This window comes from Pleurodeles waltl, chromosome 1_1 (assembly GCF_031143425.1).
Source record: "Pleurodeles waltl isolate 20211129_DDA chromosome 1_1, aPleWal1.hap1.20221129, whole genome shotgun sequence".
NCBI classification, from domain to species: Eukaryota; Metazoa; Chordata; class Amphibia; order Caudata; family Salamandridae; genus Pleurodeles; species Pleurodeles waltl.
The window spans coordinates 986,019,004-986,043,669 of NC_090436.1; the positions used below are offsets into that span (position 1 = coordinate 986,019,004).

A 24,666-nucleotide genomic window follows, 5' to 3' on the forward strand; every position below is an offset into this window, starting at 1 on the left:
TTTTCCCCTGGGCTGGCGGGCGGTTCCAGTTAAACCGCCCGCCAGCCCAGGGGAAAACGACCTTCCCACGAGGATGCCGGCTCGTAATCGAGCCGGCGGAGTGGGAAGGTGCGACGGGTGCTACTGCACCCGTCGCGTATTTCACTGTCTGCAAGGCAGACAGTGAAATACATTTTGGGGCCCTCTTACGGGGGCCCCGCGACCCCCCCTACCGCCATCCTGTTCATGGCGGCTTTCCCGCCATGAACTGGATGGCGGTAGGGGGGGTCAGAATCCTCATGGCTGCGGAGCGCGCTCCGCAGCCATGGAGGATTCCAATGAGCAGCGGAAAGTCAGCGGGAGACCGCTGACTTTCCGCTTCTGACCGCGGCTGAACCGCCGCGGTCAGAATGCTCATTGGAGCACCGCCAGCCTGTCGGCGGTGCTCCCGTGGTCGGTGGCCCTGGCGGCCACCGGCCGCCAGGGTCAGAATGACCCTCTTACTCTGGTAATCTAACCCAACAAACTAACTCCAAATTTCAAAATCGCACAAGATGAAGTGTCCAGTGGTTGTCAATAGCATCATCAAGTTTGCGACTATTCCGTATTTTCTCAGAGAAGGTGAATTGTCATTTCAATGATTTTACACAGTTCCGACAAAACATTACATTTTCTAGTCGTTTGTTACTTCAGAATACTTTCTCACAACAAACAATATAATCTAAGCATTTCTCACGGAATAATTATACGTTTTCTGCCTTGTTTGACAGCTAGAACAAATATTGTTACATAGTCAGTACTGAAACATGTTCTTCGCCTTCAATACAAGAGGACATTCAACATCATATCAGCAACCGAGGAAAATAATTCAGGTTAGAGGGAAAAGAATAGGCAAGTCATTTTCCTCTACTGCTGCAAAATAAAACTCTCAGGCCTAGTCAAGCAAAGGAAGTCTAAATGTATATTAATACAATTAATGCATATAAATCCTATTGCGCACTTTACCATTAAATCATATAAGCAAAGCAAATCGTTTTATTGCAAACGTTATTAATGACATTATTAGAACACTATTTAAACATGTATTTATTTTTCTGCACACGTGTAACTCACAATAAGAAAACTCATTTAAGTCAATATAAATACGATGAATTCATATTTATTTAATATTCAAAATATAATTCATTTTTACTGTTTCTTCTCAAAGATAATACTTTCAATGTTAGCTCTAATCTGTATTTCACTCAAATATAAATGCACAATGTCAAAATACGAAAGGTAGCCACATTGTCCACAATCATTTTAAACGTGCACATTTTACATTTTCATGTTAATTTCTCTGCTAGACTTTTAAACTGAAAGTTTGTAAATTGCCAAATGCTACCTTCTACGAATGTAGTAGTCAAAATTGATCTCTATCAAGCTCTTTGTGAATGTTTGTATGTGGGCTGTGTTTATCTGTGCACTTGTACTATATAGAAAACATGTACCTATTAGTTTTGTCAATGTTTATTTAAGTCCTATCATGGCTAAAGTTTGTAAAGGCACAGTACACACTTTACCTTGTTAACAATGTAACCTTGTCATAGAAAGCTCCGAATCAAAAATGTGTACTGTGCGTTTACCATGCTACAAAGAGTTAATATTGATCTTTCTGACGTTATTAGTAACTTGTAGCTGTGCCCACCATTGATGTTCCCATTATCATGCTACGCAAGTTTATGTGTAATACACAATATATGTTGACAACTACAAAAGAGCAGAAAATTAGCTCTTCTTTCACACATGATGTGCTCAGACCTCTTGTGATATCATAAAACTGGTAGCAGAACATTAACCTGGACACATATTATTTTATTTCCTTCATGCTAGAATGATGACGGCTTCATGCAGGAGGGAAAAACAAACAATATGCCAGGCAATCCAGAAAATGAGGCTTATGAGATGCCTCCTGAGGTAAGTGGATTCCTTATATCTCTCTTTCTAAATTAAAAATGCATAGTGAGTAGGACTAATGCAGCTCACCGTACACCAGTAAATCGTAATGACAAAGCCATTATTAACAATATTAAATAAGAATCTAGGGGGTCGATCAGTGCTAATTTCAAACAAGGGGCTGGATGTGTGTACATTGTCACTCATTTTTGGGGACTTGTTTTCATAATCATACTTTGACACAGGGCATGAGAGAGGCAGAACATGGAGAAAGAAGGAGGAAAAGAAAGATAGGAAACAGTGAGAAAGGGAGAAACAGGAATTAAAAAAGAGCTCACATGAGTGAGAGTGAGATAAAGAGACGAGAAGTGCAAGGCTGTGGAGAACAGAGGAATGAGATGGAATCCAAATTAGGCAGCCTCCTATTCAGCAACCCGAACAATCGGTAGCACCAGCGACAGGGGCCTAAGGGAATTGTAGGTGCCTGTATTTTTTTTTTTTTTTATGTACGTATGTATGTATGTTTAGAAATTTACCTTGGGGCCAACTACTGTGCCCAAGACGGGGGTGGTGTATTTTCAACAAATGGAGCCCAACTGTTATGGGAGGGTAGCTAAAATGCACTTCATCTAGGATGGTGTACATGCTTGCACCGGTTTTGCTTACATATTGCTGTCTCAGAATTCCATCTCACTGAAAGACCCTTTGAGGCCACAGAAGGGGCCTAAAGTTGATTGATACCTTAAAACTATGACTTGAAAACATGAAAGAACTTTATTTAGATCCCCTTGTTGTCCCAATCAGCATTTGTCTAAAAGTTCCGATTTTTTTTTACTGGCTCGGTTGGAGTGGAACATTCAGATTTGTCTGTCTCACCAGACATCTCCTGTAGTGCTCTTTCTATAAGTCGGCAGGGGCACAGCTTTCCTTCAAATTACTTTCTCTTTAGTTTTTTACATCGACTCCAATCCTCGAAGAGCATGCAAAGAAATTTGGCTACTTCATCTATGCTAACCTGAAGTGTTGCATGCTCATATGGATTAGAAAATCTTCATTTTTAACAAAATACATTTCATTTTAAGAGCTTTTTTCATGAACATAGTAGAAATGAAAGGAAGAAAAACAACAAAAACAAAATCAAAGTGGACTACATGACATGAGTTTGCCCTCAATAGAGATACATGGTAAAGCTATCAATGTACCTGAGAAAAAGTAACAAAAATGTACATTGCATGTGAGGGAAGAAAGCCAGTTGTAAAATCTCAGAGGTAGAAGAAAGGAGGGCAACATAAGGACCAAATGATACCGTGTGGGGACCTGCATGTGTATCACATGACTGTGTCTCCTGTATCCACATGGGACGAAAGGACTATGATTTTTTTTTGAGGTAGGTGCAGGAGATTGGAATAGGAGATAGGCATGTGGTTGTCATATATCTCTAGGTCTAGAGGATGGAGGTTACAGAGAAGCATAAAGCTCACTACTAGTGTTGCAGTATGTGAGATCTCGCAACCAGGAAGCCACCATGGAGCAGGGCGATCTGTCACTTGGCTAATAATATCGCCAGAGCGGCAAAGCGGCGTGTGCTTGCAGATATGGGTTTGACAAACCCCATTAAGGCTGATCAGTAAGGGGATGAGGCATGAGTTGCTGTTCTATGATACAGGATAATATTGAGAAGGTGTTTATCCAGAATGTGACTATTTCTGTGCAGTTAATATAATGCAATACACTGTTCCAAAAAAGATGAATGAAAAGAAAACAAGGGAGTCCTAATCAATAGGAGCAAGAGTCCTCACACACCATATTAGGTGTCATGCTTCATCATCGGACAGCTCCTCGTCAGACCGGCGCTGCAATGTCTGACGGGCCCCCCCTGAAGGGGGGCTCTTTGCCGGAGGTCTTTTACTATCGATGATGCCGCAGAACCAAGTATGGGTCCGAAGAGAAAGGAGAAAAAGTCAAAATAGAGAATAAAATTGGCTCAGAACCCTCACTAAATATTCATTTATTCTTTGATGTTGGGTGATGGCCAAGATTAAAAGAATAACAAGGGAGTGTAATAGAGATAATGCTCAGACAATCACTATAAACAACAATAAAATGTAGAGGAAGTCGGTCATTCACAGACGTTCCTTATTATACGATCGACATGTTTCGCGTCTCTTTTGGTCCACATGGGTCCTGTGACGCTTCTTCAGGACCTATTATATCACTAGACTTCTCCAATAAGAAAAACAAATAATATAGATTCCTGCATACTGACACTCACAGTCAAGACGTCAACAGTCACTTACTCAAGTTCACTTCAACCCAGACTTGCTGTTCCTATCAGTCACCCTAAGGACATGAAGTGAAGAGGTTAAAATTGCATAGCTTCTTCATCAGCAATCGATCGTCACAATGAAAGAATTACCAATTTGATCAAGTCAATAATGTAATAGTGACAAACTGTCCAACACAAAGTGATAAAGTGGATGGTAGCAACCCATGCTAGTAATATATGCAGGAGGGCTTACCATCCCAACTCGAGGACGAGCTTCATGGGATCACGCAGGCCTGTTGCCAGGTTAACAACAGATCTGGTCATGAGATAAACAGAAGTATAAAAAAGACACATATCACTGTTACCAATTAGTTAATAAAATAATTCACATTGACACAGAGAATGTACACAACAATCTTTGACATAGAGAGTATCCAAAAATTAATTGACTCATCAAGTCAAAAACACTAAAAATCTAAAATAACATACTCAAGAGGTCGTTAGTGCTGATAATGATCGTCACACACTCAAGGTAGATCAGTGGCCACAATACGATATGTATAAACATGGTACATACCAAGTGAAAGACCACACTTCAACACAAATATCGTATACTAAGCAGTCACATTTAAGGAAATGTTGGAAAGTGCAATCAAAGCCCCACTGTTATAAAACTGAAGTCCGTGTATCTGTAAAATGTAGTAGGAAAGTATAGTAATCTATTGAAATAAGGGGGCCCAGTATGTGCTCTGTATCCTGGGCAACCCCCGTTAATAGACAAGGGTAATTCCTCTTCTCACCCAAAGGTCCCGAGTACCGGGGGATCAGTGCCTTAACTTTTGTACAACAAATCTTATTAAAGCGGCAGAAAAAACAAAACGAACCAAAACACGGGACCCAAACTTCGGGACCAGTCCAGAAAAGTAGCAGCGGTACGTTCAAACGACCACTACAGAAGGTCCATGTCACTTACTTGTGGTTAGACCGGTGTCTAATATGGCACCTACCCCCTGGCTGCGCTCCCGAAAGTGAACGGAGCAGAGCGACCGGAGGTATAAGTAGTACGCGTGCAGAGCGCGCGAAGAGCTGAAGCTATTCTTGTTGCTGAGCAACAAACACACGTGCGGTTGGTTAGAGCCGGCGCGTGTGATGCAAAAAACTAGAAGTAAAAAAGGGACTTTACTACAGCAAGGACAAGGTGGCGGCCATTTTAAGCTAGTGTTGACTCAACTATGATATATAGATAACCCAATGCAAATCAAACCAAAAACATTGAAGAACAGGGTTAACTATGACCCAGAATACATTGATCACTGTCAATATTGTAGCAGTTGGTCATACAACGAAATTATATACTGCTGTTTGATTACTCAAAATATCAGAACTATGATGGTTCTTATTTCCGCAACTAACATGGTCAAAAAAAAAAAAAGTAATAAAAAAAAAAAAATTGTCAGTTGGCCCAAAGGCTGCCTAAAGGGAAATGTTAAACCAGGGTATATCATCATTTAACCCTTGACGATGGGTGTTGAGTCTATACACCCAGCGCTGTTCAAGTTCAAAGAGTGGACGGGTCTCTTTATGTGCACAGGTCTGTAGTACAACCCACCACATATCATCTGGTGTATGATTCTTTTCCATAAAATGAATACTAAGTTTGGTTGTGGCACGTCCACAGCAAATGTTGATACGGTGTTCATTTATCCTTACTTTGACAGCTCGTGTAGTCATCCCTATGTATCGCAAATTGCAAGGACAGGTAATCAGATAAATGCAATGGCGAGTATTGCAATTGGTATGTTTCATTAATCGACATGTCAATATAGGTTCTAAATCAAGGATGTCTGTCCGTTTAGTGAGTGAACACACGTTGCAGTTTCCACACGGAAAATGGCCCTTAACTGGGGGGAGATCCCAGAGAGACCTTTGACTGGTCGGGGTAATGAGGGATCTCGGTCGAGTGTGGACCAACATGTCTTTGATGTTGGTGGTCCTTTTGAAAGCAAACAGTGGTTTTGAGATATTCTCACCTCCACTGCAAAGAACAGCCCATCTTTTATTGAATATTTTCTTGACGGTATTCGATAATGGCGTAAATGTAGATACGCAAGTAAGTTTCGTATCCGTGGATTTGGGAGTCAACTGTAATAGTGAGTCTCTGATACTATACTTGGCTCGTTTGTAAGCCGTATTTATCACTCTGTTGGGATAATGACGATCATGCAATTTAGGCCCGTATTTATACTTTTTTTAGCGCCGCATTTGCGCCGTTTTTTGGCGCAAAACGGCGCAAACCTACAAAATACAATGGCATTTTGCAAGTTTGCGCCGTTTTTGCGTCAAAAAACGACGCAAATGCGGAGCAAAAAAAAGTATAAATACGGGCCTTAGTCTGCAGATCGGCGTCTTGGGTATCAAATGAATGCAAGGTGCTGCAATTCCGTCGGAGGCACAAAAACTGCCCATACGGTAAATTGTCTCTGAGTGCTTTGGGGTGATGACTATCATATAGTAATAAGCTATTACGGTCAGTGACTTTATGATGAGTCCAAGTCTTCAATTTCCCTTCCTCAATGCTGATCACCAGATCTAAAAAAGGAATCTCAGTGGTAGAAACAGTGGATGTAAAATTCAAAAAGGGGTCCAGACCATTGACCCATGCTGTAAACTTATCTACTTCTGAGGTCGGACCGTGCCAGATAACCAGAATGTCGTCTATATACCGACGCCATAACTTGATATTGTCAAAAAAAGGGTTGGACTTTGGCAAAATAAAGCGTTTTTCAAAGTCATACATATACATACATGCTAGACTAGGGGCCAAGGTGCTGCCCATTGAAGTACCACGAATCTGGTGAAAAAGTTTGTCTTCAAATTGAAAAAAGTTCCTAGTCATGGCTAAGCTAGCACAATGCATAATGAAATGGACTGGGGTTGCTGAATTCAATCTAGCAGACAGGAGGGATGACTCAACTACCTTAAGTGTAGCTTCTTGCGGAATGTTAGTGTATAATGCCTCAACATCAAGGGTGATGAGCGCATTCACGTTAACTGCTGAGCTTATGGTTTCAATGAGATTCAGGACATCCTTTGTGTCCCTGAGGTAAGTCACTGATAGTTGTACAAGGGGCCGTAAAAAGTGATCACAAAATGTGGATAGGGGTTCGAAGACAGACCCAATACCTGAAACTATGGGACGGCCTGGAGGGGGAGACCTTCCTTTGTGAATCTTCGGGAGACAATAAAAGTACGGAGTGCGGGGATCTTCAGTATCCAGAAATTCCGCTTCTTTCTGTGATATCCAAGAATTACCACAGGCTTCTTCTATCATACCACGGATCTCAGTTTGCAATCTAGCTGTGGGATCCTGGTCAATCTGAGCATAATAAGTAGAGTCACCCAGAAGGCGTAGACACTCCTGTCTGTACTTCTCTGTGTTCATTATAACAATTGCCCCACCCTTGTTTGCTGTTTTAATGATAATGTTGGTGTCAGTTGCTAGATCTCTGAGGGCCTCAATCTTAGCTTTGGATATGTTGACAAATTTGTGCTTAGGTCGTATTTTGGTTATGTCAGTGGTGACTGCTTTCTCAAAAGCCAAGACCTCACAAGGCATTGACGATGAAGGTGGCATAAATTTGGAAGGTTTCTTAAGACCAGAGTCTGAAGGAGAGTCGTCAATAGGTTTATCTCTAAAGAAGAATTGCAATCTGATTTTTCTGAAAAACTGCGAAAGTTCGCATTGTAACCGAAATAGGTCATTCTTAGGAGTGGGTACAAAGCCCAGACCTCTGTTCAGAGCCCTCATTTCAACAAGAGAAAGAGGTCTTGAGGACAAATTCACCACTAAGTCTTTGTTTGTGGGACTTTGCCCTGGCTCCGTGTGACCATCTGTGGTTCTTCCTGGGACCAGTAGACTCTCCTGCCTCTTCCTTGCCTTCTGCCTCTTCCTCTGCCCGTGCCGTGGCCTAAATAAGTCACATATGGTAGCATGGGACGAGGTTGGTAGAAGAGGAAGGGTTGTTGCCATGCCAGTGGTTGACCCGGATGGTACACTACATTTACAGATACACAGACTTCAGTTTTATAACAGTGGGGCTTTGATTGCACTTTCCAACATTTCCTTAAATGTGACTGCTTAGTATACGATATTTGTGTTGAAGTGTGGTCTTTCACTTGGTATGTACCATGTTTATACATATCGTATTGTGGCCACTGATCTACCTTGAGTATGTGACGATCATTATCAGCACTAACGACCTCTTGAGTATGTTATTTTAGATTTTTAGTGTTTTTGACTTGATGAGTCAATTCATTTTTGGATACTCTCTATGTCAAAGATTGCTGTCTACATTCTCTGTGTCAATGTGAATTATTTTATTAACTAGTTGGTAACAGAGATATGTGTCTTTTTTATACTTCTGTTTATCTCATGACCAGATCTGTTGTTAACCTGGCAACAGGCCTGCGTGATCCCATGAAGCTCGTCCTCGAGTTGGGATGGTAAGCCCTCCTGCATATATTACTAGCATGGGTTGCTACCATCCACTTTATCACTTTGTGTTGCACAGTTTGTCACTATTACATTATTGACTTGATCAAATTGGTCATTCTTTCATTATGACGATCGATTGCTGATGAGGAAGCTATGCAATTTTAACCTCTTCACTTCATGTCCTTAGGGTGACTGATAGGAACAGCAAGTCCGGGTTGAAGTGAACTTGAGTAAGTGACTGTTGACGTCTTGACTGTGAGTGTCAGTATGCAGGAGTCTATATTATTTGTTTTTCTTATTGGAGAAGTCTAGTGATATAATAGGTCCTGAAGAAGCGTCACAGGATCCTTGTGGACCGAAAGAGACGCGAAACATGTCGACCGTATATTAAGGAACGTCTGTGAATGACCGACTTCCTCTACATTTTATTGTTGTTTCTAGTGAGTGTCTGAGCATTATCTCTATTACACTCCCTTGTTATTCTTTTAATCTTGGCCATCACCCAACATCAAAGAATAAATGAATATTTAGTGAGGGTTCTGAGCCAATTTTATTCTCTATTTTGACTTTTTCTCCTTTCTCTTCGGACCCATACTTGGTTCTGCGGCATCATCGATAGTAAAAGACCTCCGGCAAAGAGCCCCCCTTCGGGGGGTGCCCGTCAGACATTGCAGCGCCGGTCTGACGAGGAGCTGTCCGATGATGAAGCATGACACCTAATATGGTGTGTGAGGACTCTTGCTCCTATTGATTAGGACTCCCTTGTTTTCTTTTCATTCATCTTTTTTGGAACAGTGTACTGCATTATATTAACAGATTCATAGGAGGGTATACACTGGACCATTAAACCTCCGATCCCTTTTCTTTTGAAGTATTTCTGTGCAGTACCAGGATGGATGTACAAAATCAGTTTGATCCGCTGTGCACTTCGGGCAGCAGTGTTATCTTGTTGGGTCAAGTTAGGCAATGGCGTGAGGGATGTTGTAAATGCAGTGCAAATATTTGTAGTATAGGAGTTTATGGTGAAAGTTATTAGAGATCAGCTTAGTTTGTGCACAGCAACAATACCATGTTTTATCAGGGAGGGGGGTCCCCAGGCCCCTCTCCCAAGCAGCCCTTGAGCTTTCCACACAGCTGGGGTGTAATTGAAGTGAACAGCGGTACAGTCGGGAGATGAGATGGGCATCATCCTGGGCAGTTTTCAGTAAAGAGAGGGAGAACAGTCCTTACTCTCAGTAGGATAAGTGGACAAGGTGACTCGTAGAGTACTGTGTAGGCGGTGTAACAGAAACTGGTCAATAAGGGAAGTGGGACGTTTATAATCAGATCAGTCACGGTCCGCACTGAGGAATTGAAGAACATGTCTCCAATGGCGTGGAGCATGTAGGTCTCAAGGGTGTTGAGTTTAACATTTGCAGGTCAGGGGTAACCATGGGTGTTAGACATGGGGTCTTTGGTTGGCAGTCAGGTTACCCCCTGTTCAAGCAAGGACCCTCACTCTAGTCAGGGTAAAAGAGAATCACCCTCAGCTAACCCCTGCTTATCCCCTTGGTAGCTTGGCACAAGCAGTAGGCCTAACTTTAGAGTGCTAGGTGTAAAGTATGTGTACCAACACACACAGTAACTTAATGAAAACACTGCAAAATGAAACAACACAGGTTTAGAACAATAAAGAATATTTATCTAAACAAAACAAGACCAAAATGACAAGATCCACAATACACAAGTCAAGTTATCAATAAAAATGCAAAAAGAGTCTTCATGTAATTTTAAACACACACTAACACTGTTAGCGTGAAAATGTACCTCGGGTGCATCAAAAATAACCTGGCACGAGCAAGTGTGCATCAAAAAGGGCTTGCGATGTGTCGATTTCACTCACGAGCGAGACCTTGCGTCGTTTCTCCTTTTGTCGGGTCGGGCACGTCATTTCCTCTCTCCGCAGGAGAGCGATGCATTGATCTGGTCAGCACTTTCGGGTCCAGGCAGGCCTTGCGTTGTTTTTACACGCCCAGCAGTACTTGCGTCGGAAATCCAGCCGCACGATGACCTGAAAACCATGCAGCGTGGGTTGCGATCTCACCAACCTCCGCCAGCGATGCTGTATGTCGTTTCTCCAGCCCCGGGCGCCGATCTTCAGGTCGCGTTGCAGGCGAGCGTCGATTTTCAGCCGCAGATCAGAGTTGCGTCATTCTTTTCTCCGCATGGCGTTCTGTATGTGGATTTCTTCCTCTTAAGCTACCAGCTTCTCCTTTCAGGGTCCCAGGAACTGGATGGGCACCACTTGGCAGGGTAAGAGTCTCTCCAGAGACTCCAGGTGCTTGCAGAGAGACATTTTTGCTGTCCCTGAGACTTCAAACAACAGGAGGCAAGCTCTAAATCAAGCCCTTGGAGATCTTCAGAAGATGGAAGGCACACAAAGTCCAGTCTTTGTCCTGTTATTCTGGCACAAGCAGCAACTGCAGGATAGCTCCACAAAGCACAGTCACAGACAGGGCAGCTCTTCTTCCTCAGCTCTTCTCCAGGCAGAGGTTCCTCTTGGTTTCCAGAATTGTTCTAAAGTATGTGGTTTTGGGTGCCCTTCTTATACCCAATTTCTCCTTTGAAGTAGGCCTACTTCAAAGCAAAGTCTCTCTTGGTTGTGAAATCCCGCCTTGCCCAGGATAGGCCCCAGACACACACCAGGGAGTTGGAGACTGCATTGTGTGAGGGCAGGCACAGCCCTTTCAGGTGTAAGTGACCACTCCTCCCCTCCCTCCTAGCACAAATGGCTCATCAGGAAATGCAGACTACACCCCAGCTCCCTTTGTGTCACTGACTAGTGAGAGGGGCAACCAGCCCAACTGTCAAACTGACCCAGACAGGGAATCCACAAACAGGCAGAGTTACAGAAATGGTATAAGCAAGAAAATGCTCACTTTTTAAAAGTGGCATTTTCAAACACACAATCTTAAAATCAACTTTACTAAAAGTTGTATTTTTAAATTGTGAGCTCAGAGACCCCAAACTCCACATGTCTATATGCTCCCAAAGGGAATCTACACTTTAAACAAATTTAAAGGTAGCCCCCATGTTAACCTATGAGAGGGACAGGCCTTGCAACAGTGAAAAACGAATTTAGCAATGTTTCATTGTCAGGACATCTAAAACACATCACTATATGTCCTACCGTAACCATACACTGCACACTGCCCCTGGGGCTACCTAGAGCCTATCTTAGGGGTGCCTTACATGAAAGAAAAGGGAAGGTTTAGGCCTGGCAAGTGGGTACACTTTCCAAGTCGAATTTGCAGTTAAAACTGCACGCACAGACACTGCAGTGGCAGGTCTGAAACATGATTACAGAGCTACTAAGGTGGGTGTCACAACCAGTGCTGCAGGCGCACTAGTAGCATTTGATTTACAGGCCCTTGCTCCTCAAGTGCACTTCACTAGGGACTTACTAGTAAAACAAATATGTCAATCATGTATACACCAATCAACCATACAATTTACACAGAGAGCATATGCACTTTAGCACTAGTTAGCAGTGATAAAGTGCTCAGAGTTCAAAAGCCAACAGAAACAGGTCAGAAAAAATAGGAGCAGGAGGCAAAAAAGATTAGGGATGACTCTGCAAAAGGGCAAAATCCGACAATGGGTTGTTAAAGAGAGGAATGTGCGGAGAGTATAGTTTATCATAGCCCAAGTGATGAAGTAACTTAGTCCGGGCCCAACATGTGGTGGGAAATGTCTGTATCTCTCTTGGGTTTCTAGGGAGGCCCTGTGGAAGCATGGCAGAGAATGGAGGGGGAGAAAGTAGCAAGAGTTCCGGCTTGAGGTACTGTATTCTAGTGTCTGGATGATACCAGAAGTACAAGAAGTGGACCTGGGTGACTAGATAGTAGAGGTAAAGGTCGGGGACCCCAAAAGCTCCACGTTTGAATGGGAGTGTCAATGCATTCCAGCATATGCGGTGTTGGCGTCCTGCCCATATAGAGCGAGTGAGGAGACTGCGTAGTGTGTTAAACAAAGTCTTAGTTTACACAATGGGGATGTTCAGAAATAGAAACAGAAAATGGAGGAGGACCACCATTTGATGATGGCCACTCGTTCGGCAATGGATAGAGGCAGAGAGATTCATCGTTCATTTTGGGTTGATAATTTGTCTATTGCTGGTCCATACTTACACTGTATCACTTCAGCACTGTTCCAGTGTAAGGTATTTGATGAACTCTTCAAGACAGATCATGGGATAGTCAAGAGTGCAGGGTGTCATGGCTGGAGTGAGTGGAAAAATCTTTGATTTGTTCCAATTGATGGAGAGGCCTGAGAACAAACCAAAACAAACCATCTCCACAAGCACTGGGAGAAGGTCAATCCCTGGTTCCCAAACGAAAAGTAAATTATCATCTGCGTAGAGTCGGGCTAACAGCGGACCCTGGGAAAAACTGATAGCTTGGTGTGTGTGGCATTCCTGGAGGTGGTGTACCAGGGGGTCCATGCAGATAATGAATACTAAGGGGGAGAGCGGACACCCTTGTCTGGTGCAGCGGTCAGAATGAATGGTTGAGGGAGGTCCCCATTGACCCATAGTCGCTCTAGGGTGTTGGTGTATAATAGCCTAATTAAGTCCCTGAAACCACAAGGGGCTCTCAGTTGTATCAGAACATCATGCAGAAATGAGCCTTCCAAGGAAACGAACGTCTTCTCTGTGTCGAGTAATACAGTGGCAGCCGGGATCTCAGGAGAGATGTAATTGAGAACTGCGCATATCGTGGGGAGATTAAATTACGTAGAGTGATGTGGGACAAACCCAGATTGCATGGGAGCAACTATACTATCTGTCAGTAAAGATAAGTGTGTGGCAAGCACCTTAGCTAATATCTTATTGTTGTGATTCAAAACAGAAAGAGGCCAACAGGAGGTGCTTAGATGTGGTGGCTTGCCAGGTTTTAGAAGTAGCGAAATTACAGATTTGCGCATTGTAGTGGGAAGGATTCCGCACTCCAGGGACACAGCATAGACCTCAAAGAAGTGGGAGACTAGGAGTTCTTTATAAGCCTTGTAAGAATCCCCAATAACACCGTCAGGTTGGGAAATTTAGAGGCACTCAAGGTGTCTATGGCTAGAGAGATTTCTTTGCAGGTGATGGGAGAGTACAAGAGCTGTTAATGGCCACTGTCCAGCCATACCATTGCAATTTCTGCTAGATATTCGGCAATGGCATCAGCGGTATCGCAGGTGTGCAAGGTGTGAAGGGACTTATTGTAGTAGGTCAAGAAGTTGCCAATATGGCGGGAGTATCCATGGCCATCTCCCCGTTATCTTGTTGTAGTGTAGTGATGTATGACGCTTGGTAGGATGTATGGAGCAACCTAGCTAGGGTACGACCAGGTCTCTGCCCCTCACCATTGCATTGTGCACGTACGTATTTACCCAGGAAGGCTACTTCATGGTCGGCCATTTCCGTAAATTCTTGCAGTAGGATAGAATGTGCGGGAAAGGAAAGGGAGCCAGATAATGAGATGGGATAGCGTTCTTTGTCTTTTTCGCTATCTGTGCAAGTTGTCCTCTGATGGAGCGCAGGAGTCCAGCATGTTTAGCCATGCATATCCCCGGTTATATGCCTTATAGGCTTCCCATAGCGTTGCATAGAGTTCCACGGAGGCCACATTTAGAGCGAAATATTCTGCTATGGCATCTCGAACATACGTGTGAAAGACGGTGTTGTGTAGTGCATTTATTGGGAATCGCCATGTGAGTAGAGGTGGTGCGTAGCATGGGACTTAGAGTGAGGCCACCACTGGCGAGTGGTCAGATAAAGTGTGTGGGTGATATGTAATGTCTGAGAGTCAAAGAAGTAAAATAGGGGACATGTATAAGTGGTCGATACCAAACCATACATTATGTGGTCTTGAGTGGAAGGTGTAGCCTGGAGTAGAGGGGTGTCGAGAGCTCCAGGCTTCAGAAAGCTGAAAGACATCCAGAAGAGTTGTTAAGGCTCATAGTGATTGTGGTTTTGTAATTCCAACAGTACCAGTAGTGTCAAACTGTGGGCAGCGTATGAGGTTGAGGTCCCCCCCAAAAAGGATGTGTTCAGTCTGAAACTTATCTCTGTGAGTTAGGAGGATGTGAAATAACTGGCATATCTACATTCGGCATGTAGATACTGACCAAGAGGAGGGTTATATCAGCCAAACGACCATTGACTAGTAGAAAGTGGCCCTTTGAGTCAGAAGGCGTGCTGCGACAGACAAAAGAAAGGCTTTTGTGAATGTGCATACAAACTCTGCAAGAGTATTTACCGCAGTGCGAGAAGAAGCGATTTGTCCCCCATTGAGCAGCAAAAGTGCAGTTTGCACAAGGCTCTCAATGTGTTTCTTGTAAAAAGGCTAGTTTAATGTTGTGTCCATGCAGATAACAGAGGACTTGTTTCCCCTTCCTGGGGTTATTTAAGCTCCTGCCATGTTCCACGTGGTGCAGGAAACATTGATAGTACTGGGTTTAGGTAATCGTGCAGCCATGCAGGGTGAAGAGGGTGTGCAGTAACAGTATAGTAAGTGATATATGCAGTATCATGTAGGAGGCAGAATGTGTAGTCATCCAAAATAAACAGAACAGTTCAGAAAATCTCCTACCCGTCACCCACAACAGAGTAAAACAGCCTACAAAAAAAAAAAACAGTGCAGTGTACACCTTAGGGATGTAGCAACACTCCATTCAAGTGGACCTAACCAGTTTGAAAATGATACTGGAAGAATCGTAAACCTGTTTGTGGTCATCGCCTTGGCTGACACTTGAAGTAACCATGCCCCTGTCAAGGCAGTCAGTGAAACAGTGGCACAGCCAGTGGGGGGGCGACGTTTGTCATGGAGAAGAGGCTCCTTGAGAGTCCAATTGTTTGAGGTTCTGAAAGGTGCTTAAAGAGCGGCGGCCATATCTATCCTGTCCCAAGCCATGTTGTTTACATATTTGCACAGCATCTTTTGGGGTGTTTAAAAGGTGAGTTTTGCCATTTATTTCAATTTGCATACCTGCTGGATACAACATTCTGTATCAAAGGCCAGCTTTCTGTAACAGTTGTTTAACTTCTGTATATTTGTGCCATGCCTCTAGTACTATGAGAGTGAAGTCAGGGAACAGCGATAGTCATTCCTTGATATTGTAGCAGGCCTTTTTTTGTGGGCTAGGAGGAGCGCAGTATCATAGTCCCAGAAAATGAGTAATCGGGCTATTATAGAGTATGGTGGGAGCCCAGTAGTCATTGGGAGCCCAGGGAGCTGGGAGCTCTCTCAACAACAAATGAGTGGGGTAAAGAGTCCCTTCCAAATAGGGCTATCAAAAGTTGTTCAACAAAGGTGTCCATTCGGCCAGTGCTGGTGGTCTTGGCTAGTCCAGTGATGCGAATATTGTTACGTTACTTCATGAGTGCTTCTCTAAGTCCTCATTTTTGGCAGTGACCATTTTTGACAGGCGCTCTATCTTCTCAACTCATTTGGTGAGGTCAATGCTGGTGTTTCTACAGGTGAATGAGGCCCTAGGGGGAGTCCCTGCTGCCAACGGGTGTGCGTTGGCTGTGTCCGTGTGCTAAACGTTTGAGGCACTCACTGCATGTGATGAAAGCCCATAGGGCCGGCACGCAGTGGGTCCGTTACTGCGGCTGGGAGACATAACAGTATGGAGAAGTGAAGGTCCTGATATGGGTTACAGCCTGCACATGCAAATCTGTGAGGACAAAATAGCCTGGTAGTTAGGCAATATGACAAATGGGCCGCAGCTCCTCTACAGGTGAATTTGGGGGAATCTTCCATTGCCAGATAGTGTGTGATAGATATGTCCATGCACCAAGATTTTGTGGCACTCACCACATGTGATGAAAGCGAGGTGGGCCAGAGCGTAGTGGGTCTGTTACTGCGGCAGGGAAACAGAGCTGTCAGGAGAAGCTGAGTTCTCCATCCAGGTTGCAGCCTGTTCACCAAGGCTGGCGGGCGAGCTAGTCGTGTGTGGGCAAAGTTGTCTTACAGGCGAGATCATCAGAAAACCAATTGTTGCAGGTGTGTTATCCGTCTTCAATGGTGCTGCAAGCGGTGAGAAGGAGGTAAGAGTGAGTGCTGGCAACAGCCAACAGCATTCACTGTTACAGGGAAGCCCGTTCAGGCCACGTCCTCGCCGGCCCCACAGTCAGGCTTGCCCTCGGCCCCTGTTGCCCTGTCAGGGAAGTGGCTTCGGGGTGCCGCTGGGGCCCAGTCATGGCTCCCCATTAATGCAGTAACCAGGGCAACATCAGAGTGACGGGGGGAGGGTGGGGCTGGCAGGCAGCGTATGATCGGCAAGGTTGCTCAGAGCATCAGAGCCGCGCAACCATCTTGGTCAGCAGCTAGGCCATGCCCTTTGAATACTTCATTAACTCTGCATAAACAAAGTTCTTGACTGAACTAACCAAAATACTCAATTATTTCTATAAATGAGAACTTCCAGTCAGAGTTTCAGAATACTTCAATTTATTGAGAGATTCTCTGTGACAATGAAGTCTGCAGCCGGTACAATATAGTGATAGCAATCAAGGACATGGCTTGGCCCATTGGCCTAACTACTCCAGTCAGAGACCTTAGAAAAGGAACAGGACCAAAAAAGGTGAAATCAGTGCTCTGTGCCCTCTAATATCTTTCAATATCCCAGTCCATTTTCATGCACATGTAAACAAGAATATTTTTACTTAATAGGAAGAAATGATATATTATACGGCATCTCTCTTCATATAGAACACTTTGTTTAAAAAAGAATGTAATTACATATACGTGTGCTTTGTCTCTAAACATGAGGGTACCGAAGTAGTTAATTGTTCCTCATTTTAGCAATTTTACAATTTCTATTTCCATGCGCTTGATTTTCAAAAAATTTATATGATAACCAGAAACTATTTCAATTCATAAGAGTCCTTAATTCCAAAGCACAACCTTCTCTAATGGACTAGTAATGTATGATATAATGAGCAACCAGCACATTCCTTCTGTTCAACATGTATGTTCTCCTGCTGATGAACGTGCTGGGTTGGGGACCTTTCAGGTCCATTTCTAAATTTAGAGAGATGACATTCAAATTCAGTCATATTTGAATAACAATTCAGGTAGTTAATAAAATGTTTTGTTACCATAAAATTGAATTAGAAATATGTTCTTAATATAATAAGGCTACATTTATGTTGTAATAACCAAAATGGTGTTGTTTAAAACATTGCAGGAAAGAATATTTCTTATAGTATTTTATTAAAAAATATCTCTGTATATAATTTACATATATGTAATATTGTTTTTTTATACTATTGTAATATTTCATATTTGTTAAATGTATGTTTTTCAATGTTTAAATATTTTAGAACTGGGACGTTATTTTATAGAGATTTGGGATGGGTAGCTAATGCAAAATCTTTTTTTTATTTGTATAAATGTGTTAATTTGCTAATTGAAATTGTTAATTATATTACAGTTTATACTGGTTTCATTTTTTAGGATTTTTTAGTGTGTGAATGCATTATTTTTTAAGTAGTGTTTGTGTGTAGGGTTTATAGAGGAAGAGGCGGGGAGTGTTTTGTAATACTTTTTATTAATTGAAACTTTTTGTAGAAAGTGAATTTGTTATATGATAGAATGTTTAATAATTTTACATTTATCATTATTTTTATTTATATTTTTGTTTTTTATTTATATATTTTACATTGTTCCATAATTTAAATTAGTTTTGTTTTAAAATGGTAAAAATATTTATGTGAGCAAAATGTGGTGATATTTGCATATTAGTTACTTTATCTTTTATTTATAATCTTTAAGAACATGTATTTAAATATGTTTGCTTTTTTTGTTTTTTACAATAAAGTATGCTTAGTTACAATGTTGATATTTTTATTTAGAAATATTTAAAAAGTGAAATTGTATTTAAAGTATTTTAATACCTAGTTTTGTACTTACTATATACATATTAATTTTACAATAGTGACTCAACTTTTTAAAATATTAATATTTGCTCATAACACATAATTATATTTAATTGCACTAGATACATTTTAGATTTATTTTGCATTACTGCATATTGTATGTTGTAATGTAATGTTTTACTGAAGTGCAACATCTGTATATGTTTTTTACAGTTATTCTTTTTTTATTTTTGTTATGTTTATGGGGTTACTTTATTGTGTGGTGGAGTGGTTTGTGCATTTTTGCTGGTATTTTGTCCACCTCAAAAATGTTTCTCTAATTTTGGTTTTGTCTTTCTTTTCAAAGGAAATATAATTGGTTGTGTAATAAATATTATTTCCTTTGTTATTCGCCTTTCCTGCAGCATACTGTGCAAGTTTATTATTGAGGTTTTGGATGATTCCCATGGATGAATAATGTATTTATCTACATTTGTAGATTACGTCCAGATCATGGGCTTTACTGCAAGTTATCTTTTATTTTCAATGTTATGGGTGAGATTTTATTTTGTTTACATTTCTTCTGTTTACATTGTAATGTGCTATGTATTGTGATTTACATTAGGTTATTTGAAGAGGTGTTATATGGTTTCCTGTTTCCTAATTCATTATTCATTATTTCTGTTGAGTTTAGTAACTTTTACTTTTCAGTTGAATGGATTCTGTTCATACTAATTTATTTTGACTGATGAGTAAAATTATGATATTAATATTTATAAATAAGTTATTCTGATATGTTTTTGTTGTGTAAAGTTTTATTTTATGTTAAGTGTGTATATTTGGATTTTTTAGAGTAGTATTCTTGCTATGGATTCTAGGTACGGTAGGCCTTGATAGTTATCAAATAGTTGGACTTTGCACTGTAATACTTTGTGCATTTCTTGGTTTGTTTCCCTACTTTAGGTTTCAGTTGTGTTATAAATGCTCTCTTCTGAGCTGTATTCCTTTTTTAATATTTGTAGGAATACACAAAGTGTAGAGATGCTTCCAATGTCCTTTGGAAGGAACTCTGCCATCCTTACACTGCAGTATATATTTTTGCTTGTTGTGCAATGGTGATACTTGGGTTGGTTTCTATGCCCAGAATGGTGCAGTCTGCCCACCCAAGCATCTTCAGTATTGTCCATTAGGGGACTTTGGGCCTTATTACGAGTTTGGTGGTTGGACAAACCTACCACCAAACTCACTGGAATGAGGCAGCTGTCAACCCAGCTGCCTCACCCCCTGCCAAACTTTAATGCTCCCACAGGGCTGACCAGTGGAAACATTGTATTACGACTTTCCTGCCGGTCAGCCTGGCAGGAACAGTGCTACGGTATGGGTCTCGGCTCCCTTAAGGGAGCAGAGGCCAATACCATAGCACACCAACACCCTCGGAATGTGCACTGACAGTGCTAGGGCCCTGGACAGGGGTGCTCTAGCACTGTGTTTTCACCAGCCTTCCATGGCGGGGTCTATGCCATGGAAATGATGGCCAAAACAAGATTTGTGATCAGTATGCCATAGTGGACCATGAGTTCGACCACCAACAGCTTGTCGGGAGCCTTGTTCCTGGCAGTGACAGTGGTCTCCATGGTGGTCCCACCACCAGGGTCATAATGTGGAGGTCGGATTGCCTGGAGTGCGGCGGTCCGACTACAACTGTGAGTATGGAAGTCTATGGACTGACATATTCATAGTAAGGCCCTTAGTTTGTCTTGGTGCCTTTGGTAGTAGGGTGATTCTAATAGGAGTTTGTAGCTCTTAACTACTTCTGTTACTTGGACATATTCTAGGGCAAATCATTTTCTAGGGTTATATTCAAATTTAGCATTTTCTTGAGTATTCAACACTCATTAAGTCATTAAGTGTTTGGCCGATAGACGCAGTGCTGGCAGTCTCCCCACCTGCCCCATTACAACTATCCCACTGGGCTGACCGGCAGGAACCAAGGTTTCCTCCGGTCAGCCCAGTGGGAATGGTGCAACAGCATTGTTTCTGGCTTATAGGCATGGGCCTTGCAGGGGCCCCCTGTGGCCCCATGTACTTGTTCTTAGCCAGTCTTTTCATGAAGTTCAGTGCTGCCCTGGCTGATTATAACCAGGACTTCTGTCAGATGGTCAGGATCTTGGATCCTGGTGAGGAGGGTAGTAGGTTGATGGGTCTGCCCTCTAACCTCGTAATGTGGCAGTCGGATCGCCACAGCCACGGCCATCTGACCGCCATAGCAATTCTAGCGGTCTTGTGACCACCAAACTCGTAATCGGCCCCATAGTGCCTATTTCTGAATTTGTCTCCCTACACTTTGGTTATAACGGTAGTAACACCCCTATATGGCTATATGTGGAAATATTTTTTTAATTATACTAATCATTGTGTCCTTAAAGTCAATGATTTTGGGGCTTGTAATTGTTTTGGATTTTATTTCAGTTAGTAGTTTGTGATATGTTGCATGTTGTAATGCAAAATTGCATAGCCCAATAGGATGTTTGTGTTTTGGTATTCACTGCGTATTAAGTAGATTTGTGTGAATTGTGGAGGGCAAGATTGATATGTGTTGTCTATCATCCACATGCTGATTTGAATTAATCTTAGCAGGTTGATTTCTGTTGCATAAATAATTGTTCTCCTGTCGTTGTTGGTGTTATCATACAAAAAGTTGGTATTACTGTATACAAAATGAAAAGTTTGTCACTATGTGATACAGTTAAGCTTTGGGAATATTTATATAGTGGAGTTCATTTTGGGAGAAGCATGGGTTTTGATAGTTGGTTTTCTAGTTCTGGCTATGAGGTCTTTACATTTTGGCTAACTGGGAGGTGGCCAGTACTATAACCATCTGGTATTACATTTTAAAAAAATGTTCCTGTAAGCTCTTGGGAGCTAGTGCTAACTTCCCTGAAGTCTTGTGACACAGTCCCTATTATTATATCCATAGAGTATGTGTGTGATTATGTTCCCTAACATGTAAAACAATTTAGTTTCTAGGCATTAGAATTATACTTTCACATTTCCAATGAGTTTTCTCACTGCTTGTAGTTTCTTGACTGTAAGTATATCCCATGTGAGTCAATAACAGTTTTCCTTTCTGAGAATTGATGTATGTCGTGCTTTCTATCATTGTATCTGTTATGTTTTGCAATAAAACACTAATTATTTATACATAAGTATATTTCTAGTAGTATTATCATTGAAACATGAATTACATTTCTTTAAAATTTATACTTATGGTTTTGATATAGTTGTATTTTGCACAAATATTTGTGAAGTTTTCATTTTTGTTATAAGGTTATGGTTTAGGTGCCTGCTTTTTTCAGCTGAAAAAGAATCAATTTGTTAGTGTGAGGTGTGTATTATATATTTATGCATTTGTTTAGGATTTTTTATTCTAATTTCATGTTTAAATGAAATAGGGCCTCATTTGTTATTGCAAAGATTTGCATTATTTTTGTGATTAACATTTGTTGGTGATATTTGTGCATTTTAATATTGTTTTCCTCAATATTCTGACATACAATCAATCAAATATTGCCAAAGTCTCACTCACATTCATCAGTGATTTGTGGAACGCTTTCACTGCACAGATATTTACATTTGAAAACTGAAATACTGTGTGAGGTGGGGTCACTTCATGTTTATGCCCATTTGAATGGCCTTCTCCCTTTCACACCCTCAAACTCTAAGGAAGTTAAAAAAAAATCTATGAGTCATCTTTGACACTGATCTCATATTCAAAAGCCTGATCAATGCAATGGTCATAGGTATCCATTTCCAACTATTCATGCTGACTAAAATTCTCACTCCCCTTCAAGTTCAAGTTCAACATGGACACAAGGGGGCATACTTACTAATATTCCCCATAGTGCAGCAAGCAAAGTTGCTGTGCTGCATTGCTTGGAAGGAAGAGAGCATAAATGTGCCATAGTTACAAAGATATGGAGCATGCATGCTTTTGTCTTGCTCTGGCACTCAATGAGCAGGCGAGCACCGATGTAGGCACCCTTGCGCCACAGTGGACACATTCCTGCACAAAACAAACCTTAGAGACATATTCTTCTTTCTATGTGTGCTGCAGAATGCAGGACATATGGAAAGAGAAAATAACGAGGAAAAATAAATATATTTCTACTCTTTACACCACAATGGGGAAGCCGTAGCATTTTGACAGATTTCAGGGTTTACTAGCTTTAGTAGATCTGGGAATGTGCCAAAATCCATGAGTGGTCCATGGGAACACCCATGCTCCATCCATAGAAGACTTTGCAGCTTGAGCTGTAGTGCAATACAATGCAAGCCGCTGCGTTATAATACATTTATTTTCAGCACCACACAAGGAAGTGCAAATTGCTACTTACATGGCTTTGCACATATTACTGAAGCCCTTGAATTGTCCTTAAGCTGTCTTCCATGGTGCAAGGACAATGCAATGTTTTCATATGTCTGGACCAAGTAAATTTGCCCCTTCACCTTTAAGGTGTAGGGGCAAATTTACTCTGATGTTGTATTGGGGTTGCAGCACTTTTGTGGTGCAGCCCGACGCAAAGTCATTTTTGTTATTTACTAAGCCATGCAAAGCCACTTTGCAGGGTTTAGTAACTACAAAGTAACGCTATGCAGCGTACACCGCTGCCTTACATTACCTTGCATTGGGAAGGCATTCCATGGGTGGAGTCTGGGCATTCTAACCCATTCACACAGGATTTGGGCGCATTCCCAGATTTACGAAAGCTAGTAAACCTGCCAATGTGTCAAAATGCTTGGTGTCTCCTATGTTTATTTCTCCTTGTTAACTTCCTCTTTCTATGTGTGCTGCATTGTGCAGCACACATAGAAAGAGGAATATGCCTCAAAGGATTGTTTTTTAGCAGGAAGCTATCCCTTCCTGAACAAAAACAATCCTGCCCATATCACAGGCACCCTTGCACCATGATGAAAGGGTTTCGGTGTGGGCTCTAGTCAGCCTCATGTCCATGAGTGCAGGGAGAGAGCTGTAGCATGCCATATCTTAGTAGATATGACACCCTTCAGATTTCACTCATTTACACAATGCAATGCAGCATCTTTCTGTGAATTCTACGTAAATCAGCCCTGTAGTCTGATTACTGTAACTACCTATACTCTGGACTTTCAACTACAATTACAGACAAGCAACAGAGAGTTCACATTGAGGCTGCAAGACTGTGGGCCTTATTTAGAGTTTGGCAGATGTAGTACAAACATGTTGGTTGTCCCTTCTGACATATTATAAGCGCATCATTGTACTGACACTGGGCAGAATATCTTTCACATTTGCAAACAAGAATCCTGTCCACCAAACTCTAAATAAGTCCTTTTGTCTTTATCTTAAGAAATGCAACAAAGTTAAATATGTACTGAAATCACTTACCTGTTTTATTGGTTGAAGTAATAATTAGATGTAAAGGATTATGCATAATTTGTAAGATCTACTATGGACTAGTATCAAGCTACCTTGAAACCTCATTTTGTCCCTAGGCGGTTATCCTTATTCCTCCTATCAGTCATCTCCAAATAGACCTAGCCAAAAGGTTTTAATTGACAAGAGGATTGTGAAAGATCTTTGGTTGTCCCTGGCCCCAAACTCTGTAACAAGTGGAGTCCCCACAGTAGGGTCTAACCCAACCATTTATATTTCAAGGCAAAAATCAAACTATAGACAGTGTCCTTCACCCCAACACTCTAACTTGGGCAACTGTGAAAAAATGCCAGATGGCAAACCCACATCCTACTTGACTACAGTTTCCATGCTGTGATTGCTTATCAGCATTGCCTTGTAGTATTGTATAAAGTATGTCGAAAATGTCAAGATTGTAAGGTGACCCTAAAGTGCTTTATGAAACTCTTACTAAATACATAATAATCTATAATGTCTCCATGTTTTGATGCCTCACAAGATCTATGGACTTTAATCTGTGTGCTACAACATAATTCATGTAGAAAGGAAACATAAAGAAAATAAAGGGCAAATCAGTCTTGTGCCTCAAAAATAAAAAAAGTTTCCAGTAGGTCTTTATATATTGACATTGTTGCTTGCTGGACCAG

The 24,666-nt window shown here is 41.6% G+C and overlaps 1 protein-coding gene across 2 annotated transcripts in view; it reads left to right on the plus strand.

Annotated features, from left to right (window-relative positions):
• Positions 1-24,666, plus strand: part of SNCA (synuclein alpha) — a 628,022-nt gene that overhangs the window by 598,217 nt on the left and 5,139 nt on the right. For both annotated transcript variants that reach the window (XM_069230269.1, XM_069230270.1), the window contains exon 5: positions 1,852-1,935. In XM_069230269.1, coding sequence (XP_069086370.1) covers positions 1,852-1,935 — 84 coding nt within the window. The remainder of the gene's footprint in view (positions 1-1,851; positions 1,936-24,666) is intronic.